The 23,918-nt window shown below is 46.0% G+C and overlaps 1 protein-coding gene across 3 annotated transcripts in view; it reads left to right on the plus strand.

Annotated features, from left to right (window-relative positions):
• Positions 1-23,918, plus strand: part of IFT43 (intraflagellar transport 43) — a 48,452-nt gene that overhangs the window by 9,909 nt on the left and 14,625 nt on the right. For all 3 annotated transcript variants that reach the window (XM_035539412.2, XM_035539410.2, XM_035539409.2), the window contains 3 exons: positions 6,699-6,766; positions 19,272-19,304; positions 19,707-19,753. In XM_035539412.2, coding sequence (XP_035395305.1) covers positions 6,699-6,766; positions 19,272-19,304; positions 19,707-19,753 — 148 coding nt within the window. The remainder of the gene's footprint in view (positions 1-6,698; positions 6,767-19,271; positions 19,305-19,706; positions 19,754-23,918) is intronic.

Consider the following 23,918-nt stretch of genomic DNA (forward strand, 5'->3'; position numbering starts at 1 on the left):
GTGGAGCAGGACCTTTTTCCTCAGGGAGCACCAGGGATGGAGGTGTTGATTTTGACACTGAAGCCACATGTTTTATGCATAAACTCAAAGATCAAACACACCATCTCCTTTCCAGGCTGGAAGATACTGATTTTATTCCCCTCTTTCTCCTCCTGACAGATGTATCAAGTCATGTTTCCCACTTCCCTAGAGAATATTACGTCTAATGACAAACCTGTGAGCTGTTCTGGTCTGAGAAGGCTCTCAGTCCCTTCTCTTGAAGCTGCTCTGCTTTGCAGAAGGGAACTGAAAGAAGTTTTGGTCCGCAGGGAAGGACTTTCTTATCTCAAGGTAGCAACATTTGAGCAGGAAGACATCTGGTTTAGTCCTAGTGAATCCAGCTGGAACTTTGCTCTGTAGTTCTGTTTTGGCAGGCATGCCACAGGTAGCCTTGAGGTGTTTCATGGGCTATAGCAGGCAGAACACCTGATTTCTGCCCCGTAACTAGGTGGATGCTGACATCTATGCCTCTTTATCACTCAAAGTTTGAGCGATGACATGCTTTAAAGCGACAATTGCAAAGAGAATTTGAGGATCTGACCTTTGCAGAGGGGCAGTGAAGTCCTTCTGTAGCTCTAGGTCCCAGTGGTTGCTTTTTAGGTTAAGAAGACATGTCAGGAGCAAATGCTTTCAATGAGTGGTTGTTGGAAGAACAGTCATCAGATGTTTAAGTCCCTGAAATGTGAAGCCAGTGGTGGGCTTATTTGGCGAGGTTTGTGTGTTTGCATTGTAAAACACAGGGTAGATGACACGGATCCCCCGGTGAGAAGCAACCTGCACCAGCTGGGCAGTGCTGCGGGGTGGTACAAGCGTGGTTACCAGAAGCAACTCAAGCCAGAGCCTTTCCAGACTCGAGCTGACTCACAGGGATCCTGCCTGCAGGTGTGTCTGCACCTGTGGTGTAGACATGGCCTTGGGCTCTGTATGATCAGGGCCTTTAATCAGAGCGGTATTTTCCTGACCCAGTTCTTACCCTCGCACAGTGGTTGGCACCCAGCTCCAAACTCTCATTGCTTTGTCTGGTCTGGTCTCAATCTGCCTAGCAGCCGCTCCCCAGGTGATCTTCCCCACGTTTCCTGCCTATGGCTCGGAGACGTGGGACGGAGGAGCCCGACACTGGATGCACTCAGCTGTGTGTTCACTGGGGAACATTATTTAGGCAAAAATAGGCACTGTCCAGCCACTCTAGTTAGAGAGTTCGTTACCTAAGAAGACCTAAAAGGACGTGTATAATAGTAACACAGTCTCTTTTGGGGTCTATAGCTTGTGTGGCAGTAAGATCTAGGGAATGGTGGACAAATAGTTCACATCCCAAAGACGTTGCGGTCTCACTGTGTTTTCTCTAGCATCCTGTTCTCTCTTGTGTTCTTCAGCTTGTAGAACAGCTCTCACCAGGGAATAGCTACTTTCTCTGTATGGTTTGTTGCCAGGGTTTGCCTTCTTAGGCATGCAATTGGGAGTGGGGTGGACTGGCAGTAGGTAGCTCTTGAAGTGACAGGCCTTTCTGGGAACCTGGGAGGGCTCTCTGAGGCAGATTTTCCTGTAGCTGGTGCACGTTTTGAATGCCATTTTTGCGTGTGTGTGTCCTGGGCTCGGCTGAATTTGTCCCTCCGTGTCCAAGAGTCTCTGTCCTCTGTTTGGATTCTGTTAATAAACACCCTCCACTGATGGGAACCGGCATCCAAGGAAGCACTGGCTTTTTTACCTGCTTACTTTTTATAGGGATTGCGTCTTTTCTTTTTCATTTTTTTTTCCAGTGGTCTTCTGGTTGCTTGTAGAAATGCTGGACTCCGAGCCTGTTCCCGGGGACCGCTCAGCTGGAAGTTGGCCAGATTCTCCAGGAGGAATCTCAAAAATGCAGCTGAACTTTTGTTCCCTAATTAGGCCAACTTCCCCAGTGTGAGCCCCAGCACTGTGTGGCCCGGAGCTCCCCAAGGCCTTGCGCTGCCTCTCTCCCGTGCACCCCAAGCGGCTGGCCGGCAGGGCAGTTATTTTCAGCTTTCTGAGGTTATCTGCTAGCCTTCTGATGACATCTACTGAAATAGCATTTCTGGTCAGCCATGTTTCCCAGCCTTTCTAGTCGTGTCCTTTCTGCTTGGCTACCTTGATGCGGATTAGGGACAGACCCTGACACTCGCATAGGAAATAATTTTATTGAAAGCTTTTCCTTTTCTTTCCACACATCTATTTCATGCTTTGAATTCTCCCAGACCCAACTGAAGGAAGTAAAAGAACTGTAGGAGTGGTGTAGATGGATGGGAACGCTTCTGTTAGTAGGTAGCACAAGGTAGGAGCAAATTGGGTGAGAGATGTTTACATGTAGGGGGGATAGAAGGGGCATAGCCCTGTGACTGTGGGTTGTGAGGGATTTCCACCTGGTAATGCCCTGCTCACAGAATCAGATTGTTGTGTGACGCTGCGTGGTTTCATGCAGGAAAGAGCAATAACTCTTGAGGCAGGTTAAGGTGTCGGATGCTGCAATGTGCCAACTTCTCAGCAGGTACACACGTAAATGGACTAGTTAGCTGGAGCTGACCATTGTTTTAGGGAAGAAACTCTTGACAACTGTTTAACAAAATGAGCTGCTCCATTACCTGCTGTGGTGGATGATGGAGAATATTTGAAGCCCCCCCAAGAAATGTTTCTGTCGCAGTAGCAGTTTCCCTTATAAAGGAAGGTCAGTGACTATGAAGAATGACACATCATGAAAGAAATGAAAATCCAGTCTTTTCTACTAGGCATTTAAGACATGCAGAAGTCCTTGGAGGGGGTTCATCACAATCAGATGTGTTATTTCTACTGTCTGTGGATGTGATAAAGAGGGCTAGCAGAGATGGGCTGCTCTTTGCAAAAAAACTGGGCTTGCCTAGATCTGGAAATTGAACCCTTTTTGATATCATTTGTGCTCTGAGATCTGTGTGGATTGTGAGTGTTATGTAGCTGCTTAGAAGCTATTTGACTTACAGCTCCTTAACTGGCAACAGTCAAAACTAATTAATCAGGCTTGTTTGTGAACATTTGCTTTTCCTCAGTCAGGGGAAACTCTGGCAACCTACTGGAGAAAAGGAAGCTCTAGTCTGGACGTACTCCTTTCTTTCTTTCTGCTCCATGGTCATGACTAGGTGAAAACAGGACACAAAACCACACACAAATCTCACCGTGTTTTCATATGGGGCAGACCACAGATCCTACACATTTTAAGGAGATGTACAGCATGACAGAAAGATTGTACGTCCTCTGTTGCATACTGTCAATGTCATTTGAGTCCCTGTTTCCCTGCACAGGGTGCTTGCTGTTTCAAAGGAGTTGTCATGTTGATGAAGGTAAATTAATTCACATTTCCAGACCCTCCTGAGAATCTGAGGGACCCAACGTGTCCGTAATCTGCCTGCGTTGTGGTGGGTCTTAACAGAAACTTTGCTGGATCCTCAGGACCCACAGAGACACAGGTTAGTTGCTTCCGTGAGGGAAGCGATATCCGACTAGCACCTTCAAAACAGCAGACATGATCTGACAAGTATGTTGGAAATTTCTGTCTTAATGAGGAAGCCAAATTAGAATCGAACACCTGTCTGATAAGAAGGGGCCTGACTACAGATAAAGAAGAAGGTAGCGTTTCTGCATTAATGCAAGAGAGATGGAATTCAGGCTCACCGAGCAAGGCCAGTCATTTTTCAAAGGCAGAGATAAAACCCTGATTACGGTGGTAGTATGAAAGTGTTGGGAAGAAGGCTTGGGAAATCCTGCCTTCATGAAAATGGCACTGAACTGAATTTCTGAGAAGAAATAAAATAAGACCATGGCAACATGCCCATACAAGCACACAATCTGCAGAAACTAAGGTACGGAAAATCTTCTGGAGATAACTGGCAAAACTTAAGCAGAAAAGCAAACCACAGCAAACAAGTGGTTAGTAAGTGGTGTGGTTGAGAGAGGACATGAGAGAGGACACTGTTGTCAGGAGCTGGTGGAGTCTCAGTGTTTTGAATGCTAAATTGCTTTGGCTTCATAGCTTTATATAATAAAACTCTTGCCCAAGATATAGCACATAGTACCAGCAGGTGCTAATCATTTAAAGCCCACAGTCTTTTTCATCAGAAAAGTGTGTTCAGGAGCCTGTTTGCTCCATTACAGAAGAACTACATCTGCCATTTCTGCCCTGCTCCCTCCAGGCTTGACATTCTTCTCACTTTCTCCCTCAAGCTCTTGCTTGCAGCTGCAAGGCCCCTAACCATGACCATATTATCGCCATGCACGACGTTGCATTCTCAATTGTAAATTACATTTTAGAAATGGGAAGGCATATGAAGGTAAGTTTATTTACTTGACAAAAGTGCATGTGGCGTGTGACCTTATTATGGCACTTTACAGGCAACCGACGAAGAAAAACTATTTATCCTCGGCTGACAGTTAACATTGCCTTTCCTGTTGCTAGTGCTCCTGTGGGCAGTTCAAAAAGAATTGCCTGATTTATTGCAAGAGGAATAGAAGGCCTGTAGGTGTATGTGAGCTGTTTGTCAGGGTCTGACAGACATTCGCGGTTGCCTGATGCGTATGATCGATGGGAAAACATTATAAAATTGGGAAGATGTTGGAATCAAGCCCCTAATCACAATGGAGCCATGTCCTGTGCAAGCACTGGGGCAGTCATTCTCAGCACCCTTTCATCTGGAGTGCCCAGCTTGACTTATCTTGGAGTTAAAGATTAGTTTTGGGGATGGGGTTTTTGAAATTGCAAGTACACGGGAATGCTCTGGAGATGCTGTTTTCCCTCAGCCTTCTGCCCAAGCTCTTTGGTGGCACGTGTGTACCTCGGTGTGCCTTTGCGAGGAGTTGTAAGGGAACGTGGGCCGCTGCTGATCTGGGGGATGGCATGCGGGGAGGAGGGAGAAGGGTTGTTTGCATGGGAAGGATCAGCGTGGGAGGGAGTGTGTTTTTGAGGTAGGGGTGTGTGTAATGGGAATAGGGATGTTTATGTGGGCACGCACGCCCATATGTGGTGTGTTTTTCCCCTTTTTCCTGGGCTCTGGGTGTGTCCAGATCAACCGAATTCAAAATGCTCCTTTTTTGGCACTGCAGCCTCTTCTCTGGTTTGGCATCTTAAGAATCTGGGGGAATCATTTAAAGATCAGAAAACTCCATTCACTTGGGCCCCCGAAGGCTTCACATTCTGTGACATGGCCATTCCAGTCGGCTGAGCTCTGTCCCCTGCGGATGAGCCCATATAAGGAGGCTGTTTCCTGCGTTTCACGCTCCCTGCCTGTTCCTCTGCCCTCCTGTGCTCCCTTTGCCGAAGAAAGCTGGTATTTTGGGACTGCAGCTCCTGCCTCATTCCTGCTCCCTGTTTATTTTTGGAGAATGACTATTTTTGCTCCTATCAGGGAGCTATGCAGGGTCGTGCCCCCTCCCTGCAGCAGGCAGCGGCTGCCCCTGGCAGGCTCTCTTCATTTCCCACACTCACAAACAATGCTTCTGCTTCAAGAAATAAACACGGGAGACCCCTACCATCAGGGGTTAGCTCAGCCCCTTCCTCATCTGTGGCAAGAGACAATTTGGCTTTGGCTCGGGGCTGACCCCACCACACATGCAAGCTCCCCTCTGTCAAGTCAGAAATCCTCAGGAGTCACCCAGTCTGTTCCCTTTCTTAAAAGCTGTGGGAGCCACATGTCCCCTCTCCATTTCTCTAGCTTAGACACCTTTGCCTTGACCATGTTTTCCTCACTTTCAGACGTCACTTTACCCAATTATCCCTTCTTCCAATGGTCCTTTCACAGGTCTGTGCAGCTGGGCACCATCAACTGGGAGCTACATAAACTTAAGTTCATCCACGGGGTTCACCTTGCTCCCCTGCTTTCACCACTGCCTGCCACACAAAACACTGAAGACACTGCTGTACGAGGTGCTTCAGGCAGGGGGCTGAGCCCCAGACTGCAGAAGACGATGGGCAGCTCCCACACGGTGCGCCCAGTCTTTGAAAATTCCCATCGTAAGCCCCAAGCTGAATGCTTGTCTTCTCTTGCCATGCGGCGGAGTGCCACACAAGACAGTGCAAGAACATAGCAGGGAGTGTCTTTAAGCTCCAAATGAACTTTCCCTTTAGTGTTTCAGAAGTGGTGGTGGTGTTAGGGTTTGTCTCCCCTAACTTTAGAGGTCTTTGATATGTCTGTCCGTATCTGAACTTGTCGTCTAACTTCCTATTCTAGCCAGTGGAGGAAAGCAGACACTTGAGGGAACAATTCCTCATCTAAAATGAGTTGTCTAAAATGTGTGCTGACTGACCTGTGCCCTAGCAAACATGTAAAATGCGATGCTCCCAGCTGAAATGTGAGTATAGGTAATGAAGGTGTTCCCCGTGAAACGTGCCTTGGACAGCGCGTCCTCTGCAGATCAAATCTCCTTTGTGTCTTGGGCAAGTCAAAGACACACAGACCTGCAACTTGTCAAGATGTTGACTAGTGGTACATCTTTTGCTTACAAAGACACTTAAAAAACTGTCCTGCAATATATCTCTTCCTTTTATTTATGATTAAACAGCATCTTAAACATTGTCTCTCTGTTTGGTAAGTTGTTACTTTAGTATGTGTGAACATGGTGTCAGAAGTGGCTTGACTTTGGCTTGACTGGAGCTGGCTGTAACGTGTCTCTCCTCTTTATTAAAGGATCCACCACCCAAACCCCCACGCCGGCAAGGAGGCTGGGCAGATGATCCTGTACTGGCACCTACCAAGTGAGTACTCACCTCTTTTTTTATTAAGAGCTTAGGCGTGGATTAACTGAACATCACTGGTTGGGCTTTACTGCCACAGGCATTGGAAAAAAAAATTCTGAATCTTGCAGATTCAACCATTTGAAGTGTTGAAACCATTTGAAGTGTTGCTCTTGCACGGTTCCACTAGCAAATGCTCTTTATAATTTGACACTTCTGGCTGGGCTCAGAAGTGTGTACACATCTCTGTCTGTGGGAGGCAGTGTATTCCTCACCTGGTGTAGTAACTGGAAGGAGCCCAAGAACATAATGAGCATGTTAAATACAGGAGCTGGTGGGGTGGGATTTGACTGCCTGCGTCCTTTCCAGGAGAATGACACATGACAGTGTCCCACTGACAAGTGTGCAATGAACAGTTCGGGATTTAGTGATTAGCCTTGACAGTAAAGGTCAAATTTGTCAATGTGTATGTGTGTATGGGGTTGTGCTATAATGGAGATGGATGGAGATGGTCAGAGAGAAGAGATGGAAGAAAAAACTGTACAAATTGTGCAATGTATGTTGAGAAGCCTGATGCTTATGAAGGACATCTAATAGAAAGGAAATATTCAGACATGCTAATAGAATGGGTATCAAAACTAAAAGATAGTTCAGACTAGGAGGAGATTTCAATCTATTAATTATTTTTTAAGCTGTGAAGTTACGCTGGTGTTATATTTTCTATTCACTGAACTGAAGGCCTCTGCCATGGAGCGGTATGAGATTGCTTGTATACATTAAGGCCTATAGTAAGAGTGTATATGTCTGGACATGTGCTTTGGAGGCACTCAGATTTCTGGAAAAGTTATATATTTTCTTTCCTGGAACCCTGAGAATGGGACAGAGCATCCAGAGACCTGTTACGTAGTCAGTATTTCTTAGGAGGTGAGAAAGGTTGTCAATATTCTGCAAAACAGTACTTTTCTGGGAAAACTATCGCTCTTTGTTTGTCTCCGAAGAATAAATCAGCTCTTTGTAGAACCAAGTAGAAGCTTTATGGAAATGTGATAGCAGAGAACAAGGGTGAATTGCATTGCTTAGGAAAAATAAATCATGTAATTGGTGGCTACGTGAGGGACTGGATAGGAGCTAATATAGTTATTCAGGACTGAGCCTAATGTGCCCTGAAGGACAGTGTGTGGGTTCCTAATGTAATGGCACTGTGCTGTGTGCTACTCTAGGATGTTTTCCATGGTTTAACTTGAGCCTCATCTGATAGATTGCAGTAGCTGTCAGTGACACTTCTCTAGCATCCCAATTGCATGGTTTATAGATACAGCAGGTGCTTGGAGTAAACGCTCCTACGAGGTTGGACACAATTCAGCTGAAGAAGCAGAACAGGAGCTAGGAGGCTGCAGACCTTTCTACCTGTATGACCCTGCCCAGTGGGATGTGAGATGAAGACGTGCCCCTTGCTCTTTCACGCATACAGTATCATGCCTTATCTGACAGCATTCTCTTCCTTTGTATTAAGAGCTTTTATGGAATGCATTTTATGATGGCAAGTCTTGTTATGACTTTCTTTAGGCATAGGAGGGATGAGACTTTTGTACAACCGTTTCCCTGACAGTTCTTTCCTTCAGCGGCGGATTCTCAACAGGGTGATCTCTCTCCCTCTCTCCTTCTCTTCCTCAGAAAAGTCTGAGATGCTGGCCTGTGAGGCTGTCTTTGTGACATATCCCAGAGTAGAGCCCTCATGTGAAGTGTCTGAGTCATCGGCTGATGTCATACCAATGTTGCTGCAGCTTTCTTGTTTCTGTTTTCTCAGGCTTTATCTCCCCACAGCTTTTCTACCAATTTGACTCAGTTTGGAAGCCCATCATGTTGACTTGCTCCAATTTCACTAGGGGAGATGTAATTACACTAGAATAACATGCTTCTTTTGATATATCTGGTGCAGCTATAAGGACTCCTATGCCAGTGTAACTGAGCCTACGCTTGGGAAGCATACTGCTTTCAGTAATTTTAAGTAATTTCAAACTGACAGTATTGAAATCCGTGATCTTTTGCTTAGAAAGAAAGGGTGAGCAGAGTGGCTGCAGTTCGATTTTCTGTGTTGTGTGAATATGTTGTAGGCCAGATGGGATACTGCAGCCACTTGTGAAGTACTCTTGTCACTGTCTGTGTGTTCTCTTCCCTATTTGAGGTCTAAGCTTTTAGTTCTGTTTCTGACAGATTCAGCCAGTTGCAACTGCACACTTGTTGCTTTCCCTGCAGGGATACTTAAACTCTTTTCTGCTGTATTTCTAGTTCAAAGTCTTATCAGTGTGAAATGATGATTTGAAATTGTTCTTTGTATTTCCATTTGGGACATGTTAGAGTAGAATTTCATTTGCAACGTGGTTTCCTGTTTTTTCTACCTTTGCTGCTCCTTTTTAGTCCCTTACCTGCCCAGATCTTGTCATACCTAGGTAAACTTGCAGATATTCTCGCCATCTTGCTGGTTCCTTCCATCAGACTAGTGCTGTCTCAGACTATTGCAAGATAAGAAGAGGAGGAGACCCCTTTTTCCAGCCTGTAACTGGTTTTAAAATTAATTTGCACAGATTGTGTGGAAGTAAGATAAGGTAATTTTATCACAAGTCCCCATAGCATAGTGTCAGATATTTAAATTCCCAACTATTGAGCTATTAAAATGGTGGGTTTTTTTTTTTTTGGATAAATTTTCAAAAGTCAAGCATGGAGAGATTTCTTTGGACTTCCAGAACCTCTGTAAAACATCTGTCATTACTAGGAGTTCCATTTTGTAAATATGGGTAATAATGAGCACTGCAGATAAGTGTCTGAGCAAACCCTCAGACTTGGCCTCTGCTATCAGCAAATAAATGGTGCAAAATAGTGACAGAAGAATTTTTATTCCTTACTGAGAGGGCCCTCTGCAACTGAAGCTGCTGTACTTATTTTAATTTGTACAGAGAGAGAACAGCTCTCTGTGAGAAGAGGCAGTCCCCTCGCTGCCCCAGCAATATTGTAGCCGCAGTGTTACAGGAAAGGGGACCAGCCAAGAACCTAGGCAGCCACTTGGGTCCTAGTACCCTGCTGAGATTATATAAATAACAGTAATTACATCAGATTTTTTCTAGAGAAGCAGCTCTCCAACCACTGGATGGAGCCCAAGTGCCATTCTGAAGGCTGTGCTGATGTCCTTAATGACATCAGTGTTGACACTTGTGACAAGCAAAGCAGAGGTTTTATTGTCGAGTTATCTCCTGCATCAGAAGGAAGAAACACAAAGTGCCTGCCAATGGGAGAAGGAAAGGGGAACTCAGTTTTGCACACTAGTGAGGATTTGACAAAGGAGAGGTGCTTCCAAGATCCGTTTAATTCCAGCTTGTGCTGATCTCATCTATCAGACTTTACTTATAGCTGATTATCCTTACAGAATTTCTTCCATTTTTGTCCCTGTTAGTACGTTTCTTTCTTTTTTTTTTTTTTCTTCTTTCTTTTCTTCTAGGGACACTTCCAGTTTACCTGGGTCCTTGTTCCCTTTGGTCTTGAAACCTCCCTGTGGTGAGCCCCTTAAATTTCATGCAGTTCTCCAGGCAGCAGCTGGGGTTGTTGTCGAATAAACACAGCTCATTTCAGGTGGCCCTCCAAGCAAAAAGCAAGTGCTGCTTTCAGGAGGAAATCCCTTCCAGCGCCTGCACGTGTGTCTCCTCTCTTCTATAGGGATCCTGGCATTTTAGCAACAGGTGCTCCAGCCACAGCTGAAATCTTTCCTTTCTGAGGGGTAGGTCATACGGAGTTGGAATAATCAAGGCTTGTTTAGGAGAATGACCAGAACAATTTGGAACGTGTGTTGGTACAGTGTCCAGGAATGCATTTCACAGGATATCAAGGCCCTGTCAGAAGGAAGTGGATGCGGTTGGGGTGACCTTTAGAGCGGAACAGTTTTGGTAACCCAAGCAATGTGTAGACATGATTTAGGGCTCTGGAGGGTGGGCAGTGGTGAGATTGCACCCTGGAGCTGGAGGAAAGTTATTTAAGAGATTAAGGTTTTTTATGATTCAAGGTCTCTAGAGGTAGCTAAAGTTAAAAACCTCCTGTTTCAAAAAGATGGGCTTAAACTATCCTGTGTTGTATCTATATGAAATGATCCTCAAGAGTGTCTGGTTTATAGAACCTCTGGCCATCCCTGTCTTGCAAGTGGGAGTAGTAAAGTGCTCATGAGTTTCTCTGTCTGGCATGGCAGGGGAAAGCTCGTGTCATTGCGTCTGCCCTCTACTCCCAGTCCAGCAATGTTGAGATAAATCTCAGGCTGGGCTTCCTTGTGACACTGCCATGTTAGGAGCAGAGCCAGGCTTCTGGCTGTGGGGAAGACAGCAGCTTCCCTCTGCATCCTGCAGCCATCTGTGGATGTCCTCAGAGATGAGCACAGTAGAGGTACAAAGGATTGAGGCTACCAAGTGAGGGGGCACAACTTAGAAGGAGACGAAAGAAAAGGAAGTCTGATTAAGTTTTGTCTTGAAGTGTCTGTTTTTGGGTTTGTCCCTGCATTGATCTGCAAGGGAATGAGGCAAGTAATGGCCCCTTGGGGACCTTCAGGACTTTCCTCTCAATGTCAGCCGTCATTTTCAATCACCCTCTCCCTCCCAGCCATTAATTTTGGCCCAGGATCATGGGGACTTGTCCATCTATCACTCCTAATTGACACTAAATGATCTGTCAGTTTATTGATGAACGGCAGGAGTGGAATTGTCACAATATATTTTACTTTCTAACAACTCCTCCTGACAATTTTACCTTGTCCATCTCACTCTCCTCACATAAATCTCCATTGGCCTCTCATTCCTTCTCTTGGGCTGTTCTGGTGCCAGCCGCCTCCACACCATCGACACGCATCAAGGACATCAAGATGGCGGTAAGCTGCAGTGTGCAGGCCCAGGGTGGGTTTTTTCCTCTCCTTCTCTCTCCCTCCTTTTTTTTTTTTTTTTTTTTTAATAAGCTGGATGTTCCAGGAATGCTAACAGGCTCTTGTCCTCTTGTCCCTCCATGTCATTGCTGGGGTGAGCTCTCCTTGGTGTTTCTGTTTAGACTCAGTAAAGATAACTGGCAGAAAAATGAAACTCCCTAAAAGACAAAAGAGTCACCTGAGAATCCCTCAGTAGCATGGCTGTGATGGGGGATTTTTTTTCCTTTTAATCCTGCACAGTGTGACTTGCAAGGGTTTCCTGCAAAGGGAAAATGCTAGGCTTATGCCCATACTTGTGTCTTTGCAGTGCTCAGAGGAACCTCGAAAAAGAGTTGGGCTTTTTCCTTCCTTTTTCTTTCTTTTTTTTTTTATAGCTATATTTCTGCTGATTTTTTTTTTATTAGTGAAGTTTTCTTTGGCTTTTTCCTGAAAGATACTAAGCAGCTGAAGAACTAATAAGGTTGTAAAGTCTAACTACCCTAGACAATGGAGTTTGCATGACAAAACTGGGAGTCGGACATTTTGGTAACAGTCCAGGTAAGCTGCTGAGGTGGCAAAGTGTGCTCACAGTGAAGTCTCTCTGATTTTCCTTCCTTAGTTCTCTGCATCTCCAAGGAATTTACCAGCACATCCACGGGAGACCATTCTTGCTCTCCCAAATATTTTGAGTTTAAAAAAGCAAAATCCTCTTGAAGACAACTTGCAACCAACCCTTTTGTATACATCAAAGCCAAGGCTAAAAATTTGTTTGGCCTTTGTAGGTCACCTCTAAATTGACTGTGAAGTCTGACTTAATGCAGTGTACCTGTGGATCTGATCTGCTGTTTTGACCCTATTTCCCTCTCTGTCCTCCCCTATCCCCATATCACCCCTCTACTATTCTGAAATCCTTAACCCAAGTTCTTAAAATGCCTTCTTTCAGAACTGTGGCTCTCAGATGATAGCACAAGGTGGCACTTGGTAACAAATACCTAGTTCTTTGGATTTTTTTTTAAATTTAAATGTTTTCAGTGAGGCCAATCACAAATAAAAGGACTTTGGCCAGGTCCTACAGACTGAAGAGTTTGTTTTCTGTTGTGGGATTTGGAAAAAAAAAAAAAAAGGCATGCAAGCTTGGGTTCTTTTTCTTTCCTTTCTAGTTCTGTCCCCTTTAGCAGTCAGTTTTTCTGTGTAACCATGGGGATCAGCAGTGTATGTTTCCCTTTAAATGGAAACTGCAATGCTCCTGTAACCTCAGAAGCCATTTGGTGTGAGAGTTGGCCCTGGTGGTTACTGGAGACCAAAGACGTGATCTCTTGGACAGGAGCCCCTGTTCTCAGGGAACGAAGATGTGTGGTGGATACCTCCAGAAACTGCAGCGCTGTTTTCCCACACAGCAGGAATTTGTATTGAGTGTTGTTGTTTTTCTGTTGCTCAGTGGGAGCTCTGAGCAGCTCTGCTGGTCAGCTCTTTACCAGTGAGCGAGTTGGGGAGCCCTGGGAACATCTGTTACGGGGCCGCTGCAGTGAGTAGGCTGAGGTTCAGTGACCCCTGTGAACTCCGTCTGTCCCCTTGTTCCCTTGTGCCAGTTCCTAAAGTCCTGCTTGCCAGAGCTTTCCTCCTTACTTGCTTCTGTTAAGCAAGCCTGTGTATTAGGACATGAGGAGAAAGAACATTTTTTGTTACAGTTTGAATAATGAGTGCCTCATAAGCTCGTTTCAGCTGGAGCTGGTTAGCCACAGCATCTATTGGGTCCTTCTTCCTCCCATGCAGTGCTCTGGGCAGTGTGCTCAACATGTGGGCCAGGCACCCCAGGGAGGCTGTGAGGTGCTGGAAAGTCATCTGTGGGACCATTGCAGGTTCCACACACGTGTGTCTGCCCAAAACCCCACTGAGGAGATGCAGACATACATCCGTGTGTCCCAGTGTCCGGAAGCAGAGGGCTGTGAGGTGCCACGCAGTGACAGAAATAAAGGCTCCTTGTAGTCCTGGCTCTGCTGAAATTGATGGCAAAGCCTGCCTTGATTTTAGGAGATGTAGAGATTTAACTCCCTGATTTTATCATGACAAACCTGCCTTTTCCAGGCTGCCACAGCCCAGGGAGAGGGGGTATAAACTTGAACAACCGAAGGGAGCCCCAAGGAAGGTGAAATGGAATAGGGGAGAAGACGGGCTGTGGTACTCCTTTCCAGCAGGGGCTGTGGTTCTGTACAGCTCTGATGAGTGTTTTTCACTCCCTGTGCCTCTGCAAACAAGCAGTGGCCGAGGCCCACACTTGGAGAGCTGGGAGAGCCGATCAGTTCGCGCCTGTGCGTCACTGTGGATGTGTAACTAGCTGTGCCTTAGGCTATTGAACAAGCTGCAACTCGTGGCTCACCACCCACTCGCTGCGGTGATGGGCACTAAAAAAATACTTGAGCAAGAGCGTACAATGTCCTTTTTTTTATTTTTTATTTTTTTTTCAAATCATGTTTTTCCCCTCCCTCAGGCCTAGACCTGAATTACAGTCAGTGCCCCGGAGGCAAAAGGCTTCGTGTCTCCCTGCAGACCGAGCCAAGCCATACCTGTGGGTATGGTTTGGGACGGAAGCACGCAGGCAGAACGCTGCCCAGAACACAGCCCCTCTCTGCTCTCCCTTTGATCGCCCTGCTCTCTCAAAACAAGACACATCTCCAACACCAGGACATTCCCCCCCGCCCTTTTTTTTTTTTTTTTTTTTTTTTTCCTTTTAGCAAGAGGGCAGCTTGAAGCACTTTTCTGGCTCCGCGTGATTCACGCCGAGAAGCGGTTCAGACACGCCAGGCCTTGTGAAACACCCGCACCCTCCGCCCTCGGCGCGCCCGCCCCACGGCAACAAGTCCCCTCACGGCCCCGGCAGCCGCCGCCGACGCCCGGCAGAGGGCGGCCGCGGCCCGCCTGAGGCCTCCGCCGCCCCCCGCCGCCTCACGGGGCTCAGCCCCGAGCGGCCGCGGCCCGGTTCTCCCCCCTCCCCGGGGCGCCGCTGCCTCCAGGCCTCGGGGCGGAGCTGGGGGGAACCCTGTGCGGTGAGGTGCCGGTGTCCGGCCCCCCTCAGCCAGCCGCGGCCCCCGCGAGCTGTGGGCATTAGGAGGTTTCAAGGACGTTTCCCCCCATTCATCCCAGTTATGTCCCCTGCTTAAAATAGGTTAACGGTGTGTAATTAAGCACTGCCCATTGTCATGCCGCATAAAGATAGCATCCTGGCGGTTCTCTGAGCCCTGCTACTTTATCTCCATTTAGATCTCCGTGGTAGGCCATTAAATGAGAAAGAAACAGTTTAACGGAGATCATGTCTACATTAGACCTGCCTTTCACCCTTCAGCACGGCTCTAGGAAGCTCCCAGCCGGCTGAGCTGGGTGCTGGGGTGCTGCTGGGGGAAAGCCTCGTTTTTGGGGCTCAGCCCCCTGGCATTAACACGGAGGGAGGATTCCTGCTGGCCAGAACTGAGCTAACTCAGCACTCCAGAGTGAGATCGGATTTGTATCTTCTGCCGCAGCACACAGCTTGGAGAGAAATAGGTACTGCGTAGTAGGAGTTGTTTAGCAAGGTGAACTGGGGTTTGTCGGGGGTCTTCTGCCCAGTTTCTCAGCTGTTCGACACCCTGAAACAGAGAGGGGATCAGCAGCTGGCCAAAGCCTGAGGGAACACTCTAGGATTTTGGGTCTGTTTGGGAGCACAGACAGCCTTGAAATGAAACAAAGTTTAAAGATGACAGGGTCAGTCCATGTTCTTTGGCCATCCAGAAGCAGTGGGTCTATCAGAAGGAATGAGAGAAACAGAGGTATCACTCTCGCAAAAACTGATGGTCGTTGGTATATAATACAGCAGACTATGCATTTCTGAGCACTGCTCACAAGATTGCTTTATTTTGTTTGCCCTTACGTGAATGGATGTATCTATACACACAAAGCCCTGCCATGGGAGGTTCAGGCTGGATGTAAGAAAAAATTTGTTACCATAAGGGTGGTCAAACACTGGAACAGGCTGCCTAGTGAGGTGGTTGATGCCCCATGCCTGTCAGTGTTCAAGAGGCACTTGGAGAATGCCCTTAATAATCTGCTTTAACTTTGGTTAGCCCTGAAGTGGTCAGGCAGTTGGACTCAATGATCTTTGGAGGTCCCTTCCAGCAGAACAATTGTATTGTGTTGTATTCTATAGTTCTTACACAATTGTTCATTTTGTGGATGCTTGTTGCTGCCTTCCCTGTACTGTGCCTCCTGCTGGAGCAAACAGACCAGGGCAGCGCACTTGCTGAGAGCACAAGAAAAAGGTAGGAAATCTATCGATATTGGCTTGAGTTTACAGTCTGGTTTCTTCAGTGCCTGCTTCCACTCATCACTAGAAAGCTGTGCCCTTGTGGTGGATGGGGAGGATGCTGTGTAGCCAGGCATGATATTCCTACAGGATGAAATGTTGGTCTCAGCATGTTGCAGTTGGCATTGATAAGCTGAGACACTTCTCAGGACTGGGTACCCCACTATACTTAAAGCAGTGTGGTAACTTCACAAAGAATGCCTGCAGGGCTTTCAACAGCACCTGGAGACCAAAGGGACAGGCAGGTGGCTGGTTCTGCCGGTACAGTATCTCCCTCTATTGCTTAGCCCTCAGCTAAGCTTATGAAGTCCACAGGGTTGGAGGCAGAGCACATTTTAAGGGTCTGTTAACACCTTTCTTTCCTTACTGCCTTGAATGTTTTTAACTTTAAGACATGGGGCAAAGCTTGTCTTTTCTCTCAGATTTAGATGATGCAGTAGGGCCAAAAAAGCAAAACATTAGTCAGGAACAAACCAAAAATATTTTGTAATTGTTTTCCAGACTGAAACAAGGAATTAAACAGTAACATGTCATTAAACAAAACAAAAGGAAGACTCTGTGTTTAAGGCTCCATAAAAAAAATGAAAGGAAATAGTAAGCTGGTTGGTATCTTCTTTACCTAGTAGCTTGGTCATCAAGGCCACATAGGGTTTTCTGCAATTTCTGCTGGCACTCCAGAAATTTCATACCATAAATCCCTGATAGTTCTCTACCTGTGAGCTGGTTTGAAATGCCAGTTTCATCAATTGATGCTGTTCCAAGTCATATATTAACAAACCTCTGTAGTGCAGGTGACTGAAAGCAGATGTCTCTCCTAAACAGAACAGCAGTCATTTCTAGCTCCCGCTCTACTTCCCCTGGTAGTTAAATGCTCTGTGTAAACCACGGTACTGTCAACACGAGAGGCTGGCATCATCCACTGCCACCTTTGTGCCCTGAAGCATGGGGACTGGGGTATTCCCCTGGAGGGGCTGACAGTGGGGATTTAGTTCTCCCTGGAGAGAACTGTCCTGTTTGGTAGGAGAGTATTCTAACACCCAGACTCAAGCATTAAAGCAGGCACTACTGCTGTTCTCTCCTGGCTTATGACTTTATTCCCCAAATTACCATTTTCTCCAATACAATGCAGCTATTTCATAATAAAGTAAAGCTATTTGGCAAATCTAAAGATAGTTTTGGGAATGCTGAAACTACACTATTCTAGAATTGTGTAGAAGTCTGAGTGTATTGTACAAAATATGAAAATGTGAGTGAGGGCAGAAGATTGAACCTGAGCAAGGGCATCGGGACCTGCAGCAAAGCTGCCCAGATTTGGAGTCATCTAGAACAGTAAGGTGAATTCTCACTGTGTATGTTTGCCTATTGCCCTCGATGAATCCTTTTCTAACATAACCAGGAAAAGCTGGGAACGTTTTAAGTCTGAGAATGAGCGTAATAGTCTCTGCCTCTAGGACTAACTTACAACTGCCTTCCCATTGGGCCACCTGGATTTCTGCCATGACAGGGAGCTCAGGAAAAAGAAACAGAAATTGCTTACGGGGATAGCAAGGCCCTCTCCTGGGAAGTAGAAGCATCTGGAGTGTTGCACTCTTGCCTGGGGACAGGCAATGAGCAAGGATGTAAGAAGTGTGAGTACTGATGGAAAGAAAAGGGTTATTTGGGGTTGGACAATTATCAAGAGTATGGGATCATGCTAAGAAGAGGCTAGATTGAACCTCCAGGAAATGATCCCACTGTGAGGGCAAGGGTCTGAAGACAGGGTGTGGGAAGCAGTTCTGTGAAGGCAGAAGGGGGAGAGAGAAGATAAATCTTGCATCATCTTTTCATATCTGTCTTTTCAGATACCATCCACCAGCATGAGCTGGCAGTGGGCTCTCTAGAGCCATTCCTTCCTGTCTCCATAGTATCAGGGGCTTCACAAAACTGGGGAAAAGGATGCAACTGGACAATTGCTTCTCACTGAAAGAACGCTCCTGAAGTCCCCAACTCCATTGTACTTCTGCCTTGGCATGAACAGAAGGGTGCAAATGTAGCTGAAAGCTTGGGTGCAGATGTCACTTATATGGCTGCAGTTCTGATCATAGCAGTGGATGTTATAGAGCTCAGATCACTGATTTGGTCTCATTTTTAGCTTCTCACAGACTGCAAGCTCCAAGGAGAGCAGTGGAGACAAGGGGCTTTCTCCTTCTCATAGCTAGATATTCTCTGTGTCCTGCTCCTTGCTCTTACAAGAGCAGACTGTTCACAGGAGAACTAGATGAGGATGGTGGCCTGCTAGAACAGAGAACTGATAAAAAGTCTGCCCCATATCACGCAACTGCTTTGAAAGGAGCTGTGCAAGGCAATGAAGCAGCTTCTCTTGCATCTTGTTGTGTCTTGGGACAGTGCATGTGGTAGGGGAGAGCCCCATGTATCCCTTGTCATGGTGCCCTGACTTAAGGGAGGGGAGAATATTTATTCCCAACACATAGAGATGAAACTTCACTCTGCAAAATGGCCAAAGCAATCAGCGAGTGATGGAGTATCTGCTAAAAAGAAACCTGGCATTTAATTAACTTTTCAAAGTGCTGGTTCAGCAACCTCCATGTTTTACATTTTGAATATTGAACAAGCGTTCCTAATCGGAACTGAATTACTTCTGGGCTTGCTGGGGTGGAGAGCAAGGGAGCTGCCATTTGCCAGTGCCTCCCCCCCTCAACGTTGTTATTATGAACTCCTGTTAACTCAGCTGGATCAACCCTGATTTACTGCAGCGACAGCGTGTCTGACCTGAACTTGGCCGGCTCAAGTAGGGCTCCTAACCTGCAAAGGCAACCAGATAATCTTAAAGCACAACCAGGGGCAGGAAGAACCTGCCGATCTCTCAGGGGTAGGTAGACAAAGTATGTATTTTTCTTCACTCCTAATGTGCCAACCTCTGTACTCAGGTAAGGCAAGCTTTACCCACAGCTGATGGCAGAGAGGATGAAAAAGGATCTGAGAAACTAAAAAAAAAAAAAAAAGACAACAAAAAAACAGTGTGTGTTGCTCTCACTGTACCTGTGTCTGGCTGTCTTTGGGATCTAAATGTTTCAGCTTTAACCTGATGCATTCAGGGACTTTGGTTCAGTGGTTACTCAGAACTACTTTTTAAAGGAGCGTTGTGTGATATCAGACCCAGGTGCAGGAACTGTTTTGCACATTAAGAGTGATATAGGGAAAGGTGTGCTTTTTTGTAAGTTTTTCTAGCCTTTTCTAAACATAAGCATTTCCTTGTCTTACAGGTCAGGAAAAAAGCGTGCGGAAGAAGTAGAAGAGTAAGTTCCTCTTGTTGCTAAGACTTCTTTTACAGCGTTATATCTGTTTTCATGGAGAAGGGGCATGCAACTCTAAATTCATGTACACCAAGATCTGGAACATGGGAAGGATGCAGAACCTGGCATGAATTCATGTCTTGTGTCCCAGTATGGGTCAGGACTGGTCACTCTGTAGTTCCCTGGGTGTGGAGTAAGGTGACGGCTCTGTCACTCCCATATAATGGAAAGAGGGAGAAGCATCTGCTTTCCCAGCAGATTCACCCCAGCCACTGCTGTCTAAGCCATGTGTAAAAACCTAGGGGTTTGTCTCAGGTACAAGGCTTGTGGGGAAAAAGGGGACACAGGATGCTTTTCTGGCCTTGCATTTGAAATTATTTATTTCCTTCTTGTGTTTTGCTGCAGCCATCGTCTCAGACAGCAGAGCCTGGAGGTATCAAGTGATGGAGGAGGTAAGGTATTACCTACTTGACTGCAAGAATTGCCTTCATGCGTGTCTGGGGGTTCTCCAGTAAAGTGAGCAGAGGCATCTGGTTAGAAATGGCAAGGGAATGACCCACCCTGGAGGGAAACAAATGTAGTAGCTGCTTAAGTTTCCCAGCTGCTGAAATGGGGAGAGAGAGCAAAGGAGATAGAGAGGAGGAGGAGGAAGTGAGCCTGCAGTCTAAGTCTGGCTCTTCATTAAAACAGAACAACAAAAAGCCTTGGGGAAGAAGGAAAGCATCAAGGGGACACTTTCCTCTGTGATTACCTCCATATGGAGAATAGTGCACTGAGGTAAGAAGAGAGCTAAAAGACCAATAAAAGGGTAAGAGCAGGGATAGAAAGCACTGCTGTCCCCTAGTTTAGGTGAGAGCAGGCTCTACTTAAAGCCCCTCTTGTGTTTTATGATAACACCCCAGTCTTGTGCCAGTCAGGACGAGTGTCTGCACAGTTCTCTTGGGGCCTCTGTCATGACAGAATTCTTCATTTAAAGAATCCACTTGCCAAATGCAATATCTGAGGGCATAAGCTAAACATATGTACTGGTAGGTTATCCCACCCCATCCCTCTACAGGCTGCTGTGTAATCTACTGGACTCCTGACTTAGCACTAGTTTTCTTTATAGTTTATACCACTTACTCTTCTAGCACTGGATAAACCAAGAAAATGCTCAGGAAAAATCCACAGTATGAAGTACTATAAGACTGCGGACATAGAAATTCTTTGAAGTCTCTAGGAGGTTCCTAAATTTTCAAGGGCTAAGAATTTTATACTGTGTATAAAACGTTGCATCTGTAAAATATCTTCAAGTATTTGAAGAATTAGTAGGAGTCACAAAGGATCAGACATCAATATGGTTAATGAGACTGAGTAGAAGGCTTATTTGGGTCTTCCAGACAAATTAAGCATTACAACATATGACTGCCAGAAGTGGCACCTTTACAGCATCTTCAGAATAGACTTAATTTCCCCTCTGGGAAGTTTCTTGGGCTTCATAGACTTCAGCATACATCACTGAGGCTGATAGTCTGTTCCGAATAGCTATTTGACTGTTTGCATATGTGCTGTCCTTCTCACTGAAACTTGGGCTTATATTCAGAGTACAACTTTCTTTGCTAACTAAGTGTAAAAACGCTTGCCATATGTTAGCAGCATGTGACTTTTAGTGCTCCCACACCTCAGCTAGTAAGTACAGAGTAGAATTGATACAGAATGTGCTATGAAGACATGGTAAGTCATAATACACTTATTTATCTGTACCTAACCTATGGTTAATAGTTGATTTTGGATTGTTTGCTAATCAGAATTCATTTTTAGATTATATGTATGTGTTAGAAGGATCCTGCTAATCTTGCTGTGGTTCCTACCCAGGCAGTTTCCAGTACAGTCAGGTACGCTGGGTTGTAGATCTAATTTCCATATGGAAAATCTCTAAATGATCGGTGCATTGCATGCTTGTGGTCCTATTTCTACAGGGAGTGCAAACAGGCTAATTCTGGGAGAGCTGCTCTCTGTGTGGGCTTAGTAATTGCAGTCAAGAAAACTGACGTACAAACAAACTCCAGAACCTAATTAAAATTAATTTTGTGAATAAGCTGAGAGATATAAATAACTGCCCAGTGTAGAAGGCAGGGAGCAGCACTGCGCAGTTGTGCTGTAAATTGAGTCATATAGGCCTGCCTTCACACAGACCTTCCTGGTGTGGGGGTCCTCAGGGATGGGTCATGGTTATTTTGTGCTGCATAATGTGTTAGCTTGTACGCCTTAATATGAACGGGTGTGGTTGCCTGCTGATTGCTGCTGTCAACCAAGACGTTTGGACTGCCTTCCTTTAACCTGTTAGAAAGGTTAGCTCTACCGTTCCATTAACATCGCTTGTCCCCCATCCAACCTTTTTATTGAAAGAATGAAAGACAAAACTGTGTGCACTTAAAAAGATAGCCTTATGTATCTGAAGTGTGCTCGGTTGTGATCATTTGTATGGCACTAATGACCAGAGGCTCAGAATTTGGAGTCTGTTGGAGGAAGCATTAAAAAAGCATAGGCCCTGGACAGAGCCTACGGTTCGGCATGTGGAGAACGGAGGGAAGGTCACACAGCCAAGTGGAGACTTTAGGTTTTATTATGCCTTGTAGTTTCAGAAGTAAAACTAGAATTCTCTCACTACCATTCATACTGTGCATGAAATAGCATCTGATTACTCATCTCCATGGGATTTTGGGAGAGAACAGTTGCTTCACAGACTGTGGGAAGGCTGGGGAAAGACCAAATAACCTGGAAGGTCGTAAGCGGGTGGTCCAGACAGGGACACGCATGGAACCATATGCAGTTCTAGCCATTCCTTGCAGGTGCACAGAGAAACCCAGAAGGTGCAAGTTATCCATAATGCACAATACAGACTGTCAAAATCCTGCAAGTGAAGTAAGTACCTTGGCTCAGGCTTTGCTCAGAATTCATTTTCTTTAATCTATATTTTTTCTTCATATAGGAAGATAGGAATTCATATAGGAATTCTTCTTATCCAGGCCAAGAGAGCCATTTTAAAAAGGAGCCAGTTTTGAGTTTATAGGAAGCAAATAAATGTGTTTTACTAAAAGCACCATTTGCTCCTGTAAAACTCCAAGCTGGAAAGACTGATTTGAAAAAGTGCAGTGTCTCTCCAGCAACAGTTCTGGTGTGTCTAGTTGACGGGTGTTTGGGTTTCCTACAGCACCTGCTCTGAGCTCAGTGCCCATCCTCCTGAACAGACACTGGGACCTGTTAGTACATAGGCATAGAAAATGGATAACATACTTTTGCTAGGCTGATATGTGTCCAACTGAACCCTAGCATGGTGGGGCCCAGCTCCTCGGCACCATGGGCTCCTGCTTTAACAGGATTTAATGCAGCACAACTTGAGGAATAATAAACCTTCATAAGCAACAAAAAAGTGTTTAATTCCTAGAGGACAGGCCACGTTGAGTCACTTTTGGCCAGGGGCAATTGGGGGCTTAATGCTATGTATGTAGCAATCTGGGCAATCTGAGAGAGAGGAGTTTAAGGGTAATTGCTCAATTTTCTGTCCATGTCAACAGGGAAAATGGGCAGCAGTGACTGAGCGCTGCGCAGCAGGGAAACTGCGTGAGATGGGAGATGGGAGACTATCAGCAGAGTTTAAGAAGTGCTATCTGCAGAATGCTATTTCCTTTCCTGCAGCATTCAAGATCTGCTTCTCCCCAGTACAGACTGTTCTTTGTCATAAAGTGGGAGAACAGACAATTGAGTTCACGTTGAAGGGCTTTCCCCTCAATTTGCTCCTTTCTCCAGCAGGACAGTAGAGTCTCTGCTTCTGCTTTGCTTGGGTATTTCATTTGGCTTTACTCGGTTTGTGTGTCTCATTCTGACATGCAGCTACAACGGGCTGTTTCCTGTTGGGGTGAGAAGTATTGGCATTTTTCTCTGCCTCTCCACCAGCAAACTACTTCATCATGCTGGCTAAAAGCTTCCCCTTTGTTCCTTTCACGTCCACCTGTTCTGCACTGCTGGGTTGCACTCCCCCAACGCCTGTATCTTCAATACATTGCCCTTGGACTTTTCCCCTCAGCACTGCAGTGGGGGCTTGTTAGCTAAGATCGGCACCTCTCTGCAAGCTCTCCTTCCTGCACAGACTGTTTCCCCGTCTTCAGAAGTCCCTTCCCCTTTTCTGTCTGTTACTCGGGGGATGCACAGCTCCTAGTACAGGGCTTCCCTTGGAGGACTGGGCTGTGACACGTGCAATTCTCTGTCTGTGGGAACAACGGCTTGTTATTTTAAAGCAGATAGTGTGTGTGAATGAGAGAGCTGATTGAAATGAAAGCCTGACTATGCTATGCAGACAACCTGAACCTGACCTGCAGGTGAGGAAAGCTGCAGGGGGACAGTCACTAGATCTGTGCCCTCAAGGCAAAACCCCTTCCTGCCTGCTGGGAAGCCTCCTCAAGGAAGCAGAGCTAACGGTGAGACCTCTCTATACAATGTCAATTTTTAGAAGGACTTCTTACCCTTCTAGCATGTGGCAGTAGCTCCTTTGCATTTGAACAGAATGAAAAAAAAAAAAAAGGAAAGAAAGAGAGAGAGAGAGAGAGAGAAAGAAATGGGCACATGCCATGGTCCCTG

This window comes from Cygnus atratus, chromosome 5 (genome assembly GCF_013377495.2).
Source record: "Cygnus atratus isolate AKBS03 ecotype Queensland, Australia chromosome 5, CAtr_DNAZoo_HiC_assembly, whole genome shotgun sequence".
Lineage (NCBI taxonomy): Eukaryota > Metazoa > Chordata > Aves > Anseriformes > Anatidae > Cygnus > Cygnus atratus.